At 39.8% G+C, this 13,543-nt stretch overlaps 2 protein-coding genes across 2 annotated transcripts in view; one reads left to right on the top strand and one right to left on the bottom strand.

Annotated features, from left to right (window-relative positions):
• LOC108363251 (putative nuclease HARBI1) overlaps positions 1-13,543 on the top strand; it is a 120,328-nt gene that overhangs the window by 18,966 nt on the left and 87,819 nt on the right. The gene's annotated exons all lie outside the window — the stretch shown is intronic.
• Positions 7,732-13,543, bottom strand: part of LOC108363252 (uncharacterized) — a 10,393-nt gene continuing 4,581 nt past the window's right edge. The window contains exons 2-3 of the mRNA XM_017616552.1: positions 9,466-9,568; positions 7,732-9,276 (exon numbers count right to left, since the gene is read on the bottom strand). Coding sequence (XP_017472041.1) covers positions 8,771-9,276; positions 9,466-9,568 — 609 coding nt within the window. The 3' untranslated portion in view covers positions 7,732-8,770. The remainder of the gene's footprint in view (positions 9,277-9,465; positions 9,569-13,543) is intronic.

Below are 13,543 nucleotides of genomic sequence, written 5' to 3'. Positions count from 1 at the left end.
GAAAAAAAACAAAAAAAAAAAAAAAAAAAAAAAAAAAAAAAAAAAAAAAATTATAAGCTTAGGTTTATATGTTTTAATTGAAAAATCTTAAAAATTAATAAATAAGCATAAGTTACAAACAACATCATTTTGAATTTGGCCCGAAATGATAGATACGTCCAACACTGTATGTGTGTATAAATATGTATAAGAATTCTTGAAGAATTCTTGTTAAAATGACATAACATTGCTTATCAATTTTTTGTTTTAAGTTTTTGTTTGTGTTTCTATATAATGCTACGATCTTTGTTTTAAACTACGTACACTGCATTAAATGTTCATGTTTTATTCAAGAACTTATTTATGTACGTTAACAAGAAGATTAACTACATCAACAATTATGTTCGCTTAAGTACCCGCATCGAGGTAATTAAGCGGGTTCTTTTAAGTACCCAACTCGCCTTAAGTACCTCAAAAAGCTGACATTTTTCATGAGGTACTTAAGCGGGTTTTACTGTAACAGCAATCAGAACAATAACAGCAACAATAATAGTAATATACGTCGAAATTCACGCAATAATGCTAATGTGCGCGCTTTAAACGCCCACGCCCTTCAGGAGCGAACACTGAGGGTGGAGGAATTGGACAATTAAATAAATCTTTTTTGACAAATTGCTTAAATTGGAATTACTCCGACTTTATCGAATTGAAAATTAATGGGTAAAACAAATTTTGTACGTTTTTGGTCGACACGCAAGCCGACATTTCTCTAATAAAAAATTCTAGCATTGATACAAACTTTTCTATAAATGCGAATGATATAATTAACATTACCGGTGTCACTTCTAATATTGTTTTCCTTTTAGATACGATTACCGTATACTTGACTTTTACTGATTTTTGCATTAAACATACTTTACATGTAGTAAACGATGACTTTAACATACCATCTGACAGTATATTGGGTAAAGATTTTCTAAAAAGTAACAAATGTGTTATTAGCTATGCAAGTAATTGCATTTCCTTCTCGGTCGGCATTGAAAAAGTCGCGATACGAATCCTACACGGAACCGAAAGCGACTCTTGTATCATACCACCCAGATGCGAAGTTTATTGAATTTTCGATTTAGGCCATTCGCCAGATCCGCTTTTTGTAGAATCGTAAGAAGTTGAACACGGTGTATTCACAGCAAGATGCATAGTTAATAGCAGTTATCAAAATAATGAATACCACAGATGACGGGAAACATGTAAAGAATGTAAATATTCGGACTGAAAAACTTTCTGACTATCACGTTTACCTAATTAATAAGACCAAGACAGAAGACTCACGAACGAATATTTTAAAAAACCAAATCCATCCAGAAGCTAACAGCAATTTACTTGACCTTTGCATAAATTATGCCGACATTTTCACTCTGGACAATGACAAAATGACATTAAACAATTTTTATAAACAGAAGCTTAGGTTCACTGACCGGTATATGTAAAAAACTATGGCTGCCATATTCCCAACGTGAAGAGATAACACGTCAAGTTAATAAATTACTAGATAACGATTTAATTGAGGGAAGTTATTCCAATTACAATAGTCCTCTAATTTTGGTTCCTAAAAAGTCGACTAATGGTCAAAAAGCATATCGTAGCCGCGCAGTCAACAAAAAACTTATTGCGGATAAATTCCCTCTCGCACGAGTTGACGATATTTTAGACAATCTTGGCAAAGCTAAATATTTTTCTACTTAAGATCTTTTTTCTGGATTTCACCAAATCCCCTTACATGAGGATTCACGTGATATAACTTCTTTTAGCACAGACCGTGGAGCATATCAATGGAAAGAATGATGAGCATAGCTTTTTCTGATATACCACCCAACGTAGCATTTTTATATGTATGTACATGACATTATTGTTATAGGCTGCTGTGAAGAACATCCCAAAAAATTTAGCAAAAGTTTTCGACACTTGTCGAAACTTAAACCTAAAATTTAACCCAAATAAATGCAATTTTCTTCGGCTGGAAATTACATTCCTAGGCCATAAATGTTCAGCCAAAGGTCTGTTGCCAGACTACACCAAAATAAACGCTGTTAAAAAATATACAAAACCGACTGATAAGGATGCGGTTCGACGTTTCGTAGCGTTTGCTAATTATTATAGGCGGTTTGTAACAAATTTTGCGTCTCTGGCAGCGCCTTTAAATAAATTAAGCAGGAAAAAGGTTGAATGTAGTTGGGACAGTGTGTGCGACAAAGCTTTTGAATCTTTAAAAGCAGCGTTAATTTCGCCTAAACTCCTACAATACCCTTCACTAAACAATTTATTATTACGGTCGATGCCTCGAAAGTGGGGTGCGGTGCTATATTAAGCCAAAACCATGATGTATATGATTTACCAATATGTTTCGCTTCAAAGGCATTTAACAATGCAGAACAAAAAAAAAAACCATAATTTGGTTTAGAACTTTTAGCAATCTACTTTGCCATTAAACAATTTCGACCATACATTTATGGAACGCGTTTTTTGGTAAAATCAGACCAGAGACCATTAGTATACCTGTTCAATATGAAAGACCCCTCTTCAAAACTTTCAAGAATAAGGTTAGAACTAGCATAGTACAATTTTACTATTGAGTATATTAAGGGGAAATTAAATGCTGGCGCAGACGCACTCTCACGTATAACGATAGACGAAATAAGGGAATCAACGAAAAGTATTTTGGCAGTACAGACGAGAAAAGTACAAAATGATACAAAATACAATAATAACGAAGAGGAAAAACAGGAGACATTAAACGTTTATGATAAATTTTCTTACAAATTTTCAAAAGAGATACCTCGAGAGAAAGAGAACTCGAGTTACTTAATTATGTCTTGGCTAACGAAATAATAAGTTTCGATGATTTACTTTCGAGGCTTGAAATTGAAGCCAGCAAACGCAAAATTAAGAAGATTGAATTGCCAAAAGACGATGAATTTTTCCGTCATTTCACAATTGCTGGCTCAAAAAATAGCGGAAATAAAATTTTAAAGACATTAAGTATTATATTAACAGATCCAGTCGAAACTGTGACCGACAACGAAAAAAAAGTTGCAGACTTATGACAATCTGCCATAACGACCCAATAAGTGGAGGACATTGCGGACTCAAAAGACTGCATGCAAAAATTCGTACTAAATACTTCTGGAAAAACATGACCCTTGATATATCGAAATTCGTAAAAAGTTGTGAGAAATGTTTACTGAACAAAGTTAAACCTAAAAACAAAGAAAATCTGGTTTTAACACCAACACCTAGTAAACCTTTCGAAGAAGCCAGTAGGCCCTTTGCCAGAAACACTTGTTACCATAAGTTCGCTGTCACCATAATCTGCGATCTCACAAAATATTTAGCAACTATCGCGATACCAGACAAAAGTGCCAAAACTGTGGCTTCAGCTATTTTTGAAGGCTACATATTAATGTACAGCACAATGAATTCTATTAGAAATGTTTTAGGAACTGAACGGAACGAAATTTTTTTCAGAACTTACAAAACTTTTAAATATAAAACACAACTTCTCAACAGCACATCATCACGAAACCGTGGGAACGATTGAACCCAACCATAGAGTTTTTAACGAATATTTACGCGCCTATTTGAGCGAAACATTTTCTGGGACACTTATTTAAATGTTTCACATTTTTACATAACACAACGCCTAATACTGTATTTGATAAATTTACTCCTTTCGAACTAGTTTTCGGCAAAAAAGCAACTTTACCGCACGAATTTCGAACCGAAAATATAGACCCGACATATAACGTTGAAAACTATGCGAAAGAGGTTAAATACCGCATGCAAAAATCACATACAATAGCCAAAGAATTAGTTAATAAACATAAAGCCCGTAGTAAATAATTATACGAGAGACACTCTCGCCCAGTACAAATAAAAAAACATGATCTAGTTCTAATAGGAAAAGAGCGCAGGGTCAAACATGAATGTATATATCAAGGGCCACACGTGTTACAAAAAGTAGATGGTGTAAACGTTACGGGTATCGACAAAACCAAAAATAAATTAAAAACGGTTCATAAAAACTGCATTCAAAAAGTCACATAACTTACTTTTTTATGAATTTATTTAAAAATACTAGTGAGCCTCAAAATTTAACCCAAAATGAATCAGTCACGTCACACAATATATAAATACAAACTATTATTAGAGTTACAAACTAAGCTGTAGAATTAATCAAAATACGTACATGTGTATAAACATGCCAGACGCATGAATTGTATTTTAAATCTGATTTGAAACAACAACAAAAAAATCTTTTTGAATGTATGTATATCATCAAACCAAATTTTGGCTTAATAAACCATACACATATGTATATTTTATAAGGCATTAATTTAACACAATAGTCACATTAAAACAAAAAAAGAGAAGCAAATTAGTAGAATACAAAAACTGAATATGTATTAATTTTTATACAAATAGTTATGTTAATTCATATTTAAAAATCCATATATTGCATACGGTTAGCAAATCAAAAAAAACTTTTAATCTCATACTTATGTATATTCTTTAATATCGAATTAATATTTTAAATTACAATTAGCTAAGAAGATAAAATAATAGTGGTAATTATTTAATGGAGCGTTTTTGAACTCTATACAATGGCTGAAAATTGATATGGACGAACGTGTTAAAAGGCAAGCCTACTCACCTTCCAAAAATCTTTTCTCAAGGAGGGTGATGTAATGGCATCGCTAACTATACGGCAGCACTATTCAGCGCCGTCGTAATGTTGGTAGCCATGTTGGAACATACATTCCACAGGTACATATACGAATGAAAAAACGAATGTTCAAATCAATTATACTTACGCTTTCAACTTATACGGTCATGCCAAATTTGAAGTAAAGCTCTTTGTAGCGAATAAATAAAAACTAATTTAAATTTCACTAACGCAACAATAAGTCTTTCCATTTAAAACGGAAGTAGTAACGCGCGCGGATATTATACTGTGATTTGATTAAAGATAATAATTTCTGCGAGCCAAATAAATTTCAACAGACGAGTAAGCCCCTGCAGGAACTTTTCGGAAGACAAGCTTTCTCAAGGATGGATTTTATGTAAGCGAGTGCCATCTCGCAGAAAGTGTTTTAAGTTTAAATGAGCGGGCTGAGGGCCCAACACCAGATCGCCATCACTAATCTGTGGAAGCAGGAAGGTGTTTAAATTGTTCCTTGCTAATATGCAAGCTCGAGACTTACCTACATTTGGTGCGGTCATAAGCTTAAAGCCCTTCATCCCAACCCCGCAGATTTGTTTGCCATGTATTCTCGGCTACTGGATGAGGGCAACGTCAAGTCCACCGGCAGCCAGTCGGACCTCAAGGTTCGCAGACGCCAGTCTAGTGTGGTGGAGGTTGATCCGGATCAGCTTCGTATGAATCTGTCCACTTTACCTCCACCATTATGACATCCACGTTCGAACTTCTCACCCGGATGAGCATTGGCTGCTGGGCAACCCTGCCGTTGCGCAGGCAGGACTTGTCGCCCTCCTCAGTAAGATCCAAGCTCGGCTCGTCGCTGCGCCAGTGGAGCTAGCGATTCGGCGTTGAGGATCAGGAACACCTGACTTCTCTTTTCTACCGGCTGCTCTATCTTCCCTACGTTCCAATTGTGAGTTGGCACGTCCATATTGCAGGATCTAAAGATCCGCTATATTTTTTCAGGCTCATTGGGTTTAGCCGGAATCCAAACTCGAGCCCTCGGTGTGCTAGGAATCTCCTCCTTGCTGACGGCCTCGAGCTTGGCTCCCAGCCAAACGTCACCTACCTTGCTGACGGCCAACCTGTAGAGCTGGGATGAACTATGGTCCTCGCAGGCGATGGGTTTTAGCTTTATCCTGATACCATCCGGACTCATGGCAGAGAGAAGGTCCAGGGTTTTCATCTAGGACTTGGAGGTAGATTTCGGTAATCGCTTCCTCCACCAAACTCCACTTCTCTTTGGGGGTAGTACCTTCCTCCTCACCTCTGTCGATGATGGCCAGTACCTCACCGCCAACCTTGACTACATCTCTGAAGGAGGGGTATTTATGCCGCCTGTTTTCGGTCTTTTGGTGACCCTATCCCTGCGTGTTCAGCAGATCGCTACCTTTTTGGAGCAGTGACTGCCGGTTGGTCCAGGCTGGCTACTACTCCCCTCGCCCACTCCAATGACCCAACCTGCTCCTCCGTAAGCTGCTCTGTCGACAGGTCCCCGATCCTGTTCACGACCCTAATAGCCACCGTTTTATCATAATAGGCCTGCTTCGCGGGGCGGACATGTTTAGCCGCCAAAGCCATATGGCTTTATTTCAATTTATATTGAGAAATAAAGCCATGTTTTTGCGTATGGTCTTATTTCTCGCTGTGAATGCGAAATAAAGCCATTATGGCGTTATTGCACCTTTGATAATGTGTACCTAGTACACAGCTGGTGTGCATACTCGGTAATTCTCTAGTTGAACGTACAACTTGCAAAACAAAAAAAACGTCCAACACTGTCCGGAGGGGTACTAATCGACAATTTTTTTCTCTGTATTAACAATTCGGAGGGGGCGGTTTATATTGTTAACCATGTAAAAGTTATTAAAAAATACTTTTTTGAAATGTTGCTCTTTTTATGAGTAATTGCAAGCTCGAAAATGCACTAAATCACCAATATTCTATTTTGAAACACTAGCAAATTATATTATTTGAAAACCGTTTTCAAAAAGTACATAAATTTTACAACAAAATATTGTTTATTTTGTTATTAAAAACCAGGTAAACAAAGCTCCCGAACTGAGTCGAGAAAATGCAAAATGGCGTAAAGTGCTGCCACTTTATTTGTTATTCGTAATAATTCAGAATGTTGAGTACTTTTCGGTTTTGTCATTAGCAATTTTATACACACTTTAATTTTATATATGTAAGTATATCTTACAGATTTAAAAGAAAATCTCATAGATATATATATAAGTATGTATATATATTTGTATAGATATATGTATGTACGTATGCACAGTTATTTTTTTTAAATCGGTGAGATGCATAATAAATTTAGGTATGTTTAAAATTGTTAATGACAAAACCGAAAAGTACTCAACATCATATATATATGTATATCTTCGTTTAAAGTACAAAACTGAAGCTCTTGTCGCAAGCCTTGCCCATTGGTGCTGAAATATACTAGCCAGAAATGCGATTGCTTTATAAAAGAGAACAATTTTGAAATATGAGTGATTTTACTCTCTGCAAAATAATTTATGCAACCTCACATACGCGGTTTTGCGTTATATTGATACGCGGTTTTACATAATGTTGATACGCGGTTTTATACTTTAAACGACCATATATATGTAGATATATAAATATATCTTACTGATTTAAAAGAAAGCCTCATATATGTACATATGTATATCATCAAAAGCGAGAAGAATGAACAAAGCAACAATTTTATACGAGGCCGCGCGGCGCGTTATCTTTATACGCGGTTTTGCATTATGTTGATACACGGTTTTATACTTTAAACGGCGATGTATATATATATATAACTATATCCTACTGATTTAAAAGAAAACCTCATATATGTTCATATGTATATCATCAAAAGCAAGAGGAATGAACAAAGAAACAATTTTATACGTGCAGCGCGATCGCGGCGCGTCCGGACGGGTGGCGCGGAGCGCGAGTACGGCGCCGGGTGGCGAGCCAACGCGGACCACAGGTAAAGAGACAACATTTACTTTTTGTATTGAAACAAGATCGTATGGCTTTATTTCTCATATGTTAAATGTTTGCTTATGGCTTTATATCACTTTCACCTATGGTAGTAAGGCGGCCGGCTCTTCTTTTGGGTGCTGAACTCCGGACGTGGACAGACGGAGGGCTGGTGGGCGACTGCAGGCTGGTGAGGATGCGGCGGTTCGTTGCTGTTGACCGTTGACTCCGGCGATGATGGTGGATTTGGCGATAGTGGAGGGTTTGGCGGTGATTTCGGCGGCTCTTTGATGATGGATGGTGACGATGGGCGATAATCGAAACTGGGGTGGTACTTGCGGTGGTGGGGCTGCTGCACTTCCGTGTAGGAGGACGTGGCGCAGGCGCTAGTTCGCGGCTGCTTCCTGGCGCATACACCAGCGACTTTCAAAGCGAAAAATACTAAGAGGTGGATTTTCTTCCGCGCGCCTGTAGTTACTCGCCGAGAGACTAATATGACCACTCGAAATAATAAACTGAATGTTTATGCTTTAAATTTACAATTTTTCTTTATTAAAACAAGCTATAAAAGGTTATTCGAATTTTAGAAAAGATTTTGCGACCGCACGTAAAGGTGATTGGAAAAATTCTGTATCTAATTTTTTGTTTCTTTTTTTGACATTTGCTGCTTGCACTGTATTAACGACTTTGGCGTTGCCAACTATGCATTTCAATATGAAAATTTCTTTAGGTTTAGGGTTAACAATTCTTATCAATTCAATATGAGAAAATATAGAGGGTATTAATTTGAATAGCGCAAAACATGTAAATTCAAATTTAACAATTCAAGGCATAAGAATATAAAAAGTTTAACATTTTTGAATAACTCAAGTTTAGCGTTAACAATTTTGAAATGATTTAACTTTTAGAATTAACAATTCAATGAAGGAAAATATGTTTACAAAGTTTGAGTAATTCAATTGTTGAAGAAAATTCGCATTAATTCAGGTAATAAACATATACGTTGCAAGGTATTAAACGACAGACGTTTCTATTCTCCCGCACCTAGGCGCGCTAAGCGACTATACTGTTCTCTAGCTCCCGCAGTTTACGTATTGCATCCCGGAGCAATTTCCTGGACAGCTTTCCATTCGCCTTGGTGATGCGGATTCCCTGGGTGGTGGTATTGATTTTCTTTGCTCTTTGTCCCATATGCGGGTGCTTGTGCTTGTTAGAGCTGAGTTCAGTACGGCGTAGACAGTGGAGACGATGTGCGGTAGGCCTTTTGCGCGATGCTGGAGCGTGGTGTTGCAGAGAGTTTTTGCTGAGTGCCGTCTTCCGGTGAAGTAGGGTATGGTGACGCTGACCACATAGCCTGCAGATTCCAGCGGAGGGACAGTCCTTGCTGTGATGCGATAAGGCGAGGCAGTTGGTGCAAAATTTGTGTGCACGTGCGACCAGATAACGTTGGGTCGGCTGCATTGCGCGAAACACTTGGCATACCCGCAACGCGTGATTTTGTGCGCACAGACGGCATCGATTGAAATCGGTGGTTCCCTCTTCTGGCTGCGCCGCTGGAGTTGTGTCAGTCGTCATGCCTACTTCGGACCACTGCGGTTGCTTAGGCTGTAGCGATGTTCGAGGTGCTGGTTTCGGAGTGCCACTGCTGCTGCAAGTATCCATCTGTAAGTAAGCCGTGGAAGTTAGACTATCAGTGGGGAGTCTACCAGACAATTGAAGAAACGTGGGAGNTGGCTGCGCCGCTGGAGTTGTGTCAGTCGTCATGCCTACTTCGGACCACTGCGGTTGCTTAGGCTGTAGCGATGTTCGAGGTGCTGGTTTCGGAGTGCCACTGCTGCTGCAAGTATCCATCTGTAAGTAAGCCGTGGAAGTTAGACTATCAGTGGGGAGTCTACCAGACAATTGAAGAAACGTGGGAGCAGAATATTTCATTCATATACAGGTTTTTAAATACATATGAGCTAAGAGAGTCTGTTGTCATGAAAGTGCTTAAAGGCTTTAATTGTGGCGCATTTGGAGAAGTCAGAGGGGCGTCACCCATTGGAAACGGGCATATTTTAACTATGGGGCGAGTAAGGGTGCCAGATTGGGTGCGCACATCGACAACTCGAATATGTCCGTCTCTGGCGGGGTGTGACCTTTCGATACGGCCTAAACGCCATTCAATGGGAGGTATAGTATTGTCAACAATAAGAACGCAATCGCCGACTTTCGGCTCTGCCTGGGTATTTTTCCATCTATAACTCTTCTGTAAATCCTTGATATAATCCTCTTTCCACCTTCGACTAAACTCGTGATGTAACACCTTCACTTTTTCCCACCTATTAAGGAGGGACAGATGGCTGTGGTTGACTTCAGGGAGTGCTAAGAGGGGGGCGCCTCGTAAAAAGTGGCCAGGCGTAAGCGCTGTGAAGTCTGTGGGGTCTTGGGATAGAGCAGAGATTGGCCGGGAGTTTAATACGGCCTCTATTCTGACTAACAGGGTGGTGAACTCTTCAAATGTGAATTTGCTGGGTCCAGCAGTCCTTTTGAGATGCATTTTGAAACTTTTGACTGCGGACTCCCACAAACCGCCCATATGGGGGGCTCCTGGCGGAATAAATTCCCAGTTGATGCCTTGAGGTGAGTATTTCTGGATGACGTCTTGAGATACCTCCTTCAGAAATTCGATGAACTCCTTTTCGGTTGCTCGTTTGGCCCCGACAAAGGTTTTGCCATTGTCGCTCATCATCTTAGCGGGATAACCCCGTCGTCCGACGAAGCGAGCAAACGCAGCGAGAAATCCGGCAGTGGTCAGATCGGAACACAGCTCGAGGTGGACTGCTTTTGTAGTGAAACATACAAAAACAGCCACATAGCCCTTCACCAACGTGTGCGATCTTAGCATTGAGGCCTTTATCTGGAAAGGTCCAGCAAAATCTACGCCCGTAATAGTAAAGGGCGGAGCATACGTGCATCGTTCCGAGGGGAGGGCCGCCATTATTTGCGATCGCGTTTGCTGCTTGTGGACCGTGCAACTTTTACATTGGAAGATGCATTTTTTTATGAGGGGCTTAAGCCGAGGGATATAAAATTCCTGCCTTATGACTTGCTGCATGAGACGAGTTTCTGCATGGAGGAGCAGTTCGTGCAGAAAGCGGGTGAATAGGATGGCGAACCGGGATTTTTCAGGAATAATGATGGGATGTCTTTCATTATAGCTCAAAGTGGCGTGAGCTAATCGACCATTCACGCGGAGCAACTCGGTTTTATCTAAAGACGGGTTGAGGGGAAGCAGAGGACTCCGTTTATCTATGGGTTTGGAGTTTGCTAAACAGGCCTTTTCCCGAGGAAAGTAGCGAGATTGGGTCAAAGCTAGGAGCCTGTATTTGCTATTACGGAGGTCATCATGGGAGAGAGAGATGGGATTATTTGACCTAACCTGTCTGACTCGGTCTCGAAGACACTGTATAAATTTAAAAACATACGCCATAACTCTAAGTGCGCGGGGAAACGAGGAGAAGCGATCAAGGATATCGTGATCTTCCTCTGTGGCATGTAATGCCTCGACTCGGCGCAATTCTGGAGGGGAGATATTTCGGGTGGCCGGTTTTGGCCAGGCTTCGGGTGGGCTTAATAGCCATTCCGGTCCATGCCACCAAAGCGAAGAGGCCGCTAAGTCCAGGGGTCTGCATCCTCTGGTGCCCAGATCTGCGGGGTTGTCTCTGCTGCCCACATGCCGCCAGGTGGCGTTTCCGACGAGATCTAAAATTTGTGCCGTGCGATTGGAAACGAAGGTCTTCCATGAATGAGGGGGTTTTTCTAGCCATGCCAAGACGATCTCGGAGTCAGACCATAGTGTCAGTTTCCTCTTAGATAGGTCGAGTTGTGACTGCACTACGGCGACCAGCTTCGCTAGGAGAAGGGCGCCGCACAATTCAAGTCGGGGTAAACTGGTGGTTCGGAGAGGCGCTACTTTGCCTTTGGAGACCAGCAGATGAGAAGAGGTCCTGCTACCATTCGTGGTTCGCACATATATGTTAGCGCAGTATGCTTTCTCGGAAGCGTCGCAGAAGCCATGTAGCTCGACTTGGTCGGCTGGGACAAAATCTACCCATCGGGATATTTGGATGCTAGAAATGGCTTGGAGATTGGTTGCAAATTGCATCCATTTCGTCAGACGAAGGGGCTTGACCTGGTCATCCCAGTCAGTTCCGTCCAGCCATAGTTCTTGTAGCAGGATTTTGGCTTGGATCATTATGGGCGTAAGCCATCCTGCGGGGTCAAACAATTTGGCAACTGCCGAGAGGATTTATCGTTTTGTACTGGCGGATGACGCTGGGATGGAATCAACGGTATACGAAAACGTATCGGGTAGAGCGTTCCACTGAATCCCGAGCGTTTTAGTGGTGCTTGCTGCTTCAAATTCTAGGAAGTTTGTGTCAAGCAGGTCGTCTTTGTTGGTGTTTTTCAAAATTTCAGGGTGGTTGGCTGTAATCTTTTTAAGTGGGAAGCCTGCCGAATTGAGCGCTTGGATGACTTGAGAGAGGTATTCTGCGGCTGAAGGGAGATCATGACCACCGGAAAGTATATCATCAACGTATGTTTCATTGCTTAATATGGGCACCGCTAAGGGGTGCATGGTTTGCACGTCATCTGCGAGCTGGTGAAGGGTACGTATAGCGAGGTAGGGGTGCGCAATTCAAACCAAACGTGACAGTTTTCAACTTATAATCTTGTATTTGGCTATTTGTAGATGGTCGAAATACGATTCGTTGATAGTCTTGGTCGTCTTTGTGCAGCAGTATCTGTCGATACATTTTTTCGACATCGCCGTTGAAGACAAATCGATACATACGCCACTTGAGGATCAATAACATCAAGTCGGGCTGGAGGGTTGGTCCGGTGTAAAGAACATCGTTCAGGGAATGTCCGGACCCCGATTTCTTCGAAGCATTGAAGACGACTCGGACTTTGGTCGTTCTTTTTTCGGGTTTTATAACCGCGTGGTGTGGGAGGTAGAACGACCAATATTTGTCTTGAGAAGATATCTCGAGGGAAGTTGTTTCTTCCATATGGTAGAGCTGGGATACTATCGATAGTACCGCCACTCGATAGTCTTCGAAACGATAGTTGAAAACATCGATAGTACTATCGTCGTGAAGGTATTGAATTGAAACGCTCAATTGCTTGAAAATTACATAATTAATAAATTTATAAAATTTATAAACTACTTTGTAAATTAAAGAGATTGTATATTTTTTTTTTGATTTGAGTGCACCAAAAATAACTTTTTATAATAATAAAATAAACTTATTAATTTATGCGTCTGAATTATATAACTTACATACATACCCTTGCATCCCCTTGAATAGCGACAGGCAAAATCTGAATTTATTTTTTATATGGCAAAATTAAAATCGGATTGTGTTTGTCCCTTTTAAAGTGCAAAGCAGTGAAATTCGCTATAAAAATACATTTATAATACTACAAAACAAAAAAAATAAAAGATATTCGTTTAAATTGACAACTCATTCGTATAAAAGTTCAACTGAGATCAAATGCGGAGGCGCAAATCAAAATCCATACAAGGGAAATTATTAACATTTTACCATTTTATAAGAAAACGAATATAGTACTGCTCAAAATAATAGCACCACAACATTTTTTAGCAGTTTTGACTACTTTTTTTGTTTATTTAGTGTCTGCTAATTTTTTATAAAAAATTTACAAAACATAAAAAACTACCATATAATTAAAAATTCAAGCTTTTTAATTCGAGTTTCTATAAAAATTTTGTGTAAGCAGTTTTATAGCTTATTAAATTTTACTATAACTCAGTGTAAG

The sequence above is a fragment of the Rhagoletis zephyria genome, unplaced genomic scaffold, assembly GCF_001687245.7.
Source record: "Rhagoletis zephyria isolate East Lansing unplaced genomic scaffold, Rhagoletis_zephyria_1.1 Rzeph_scaffold_01228, whole genome shotgun sequence".
In the NCBI taxonomy this organism is placed as follows: Eukaryota; Metazoa; Arthropoda; class Insecta; order Diptera; family Tephritidae; genus Rhagoletis; species Rhagoletis zephyria.
This window is presented reverse-complemented; position numbering and strand designations above follow the sequence as displayed.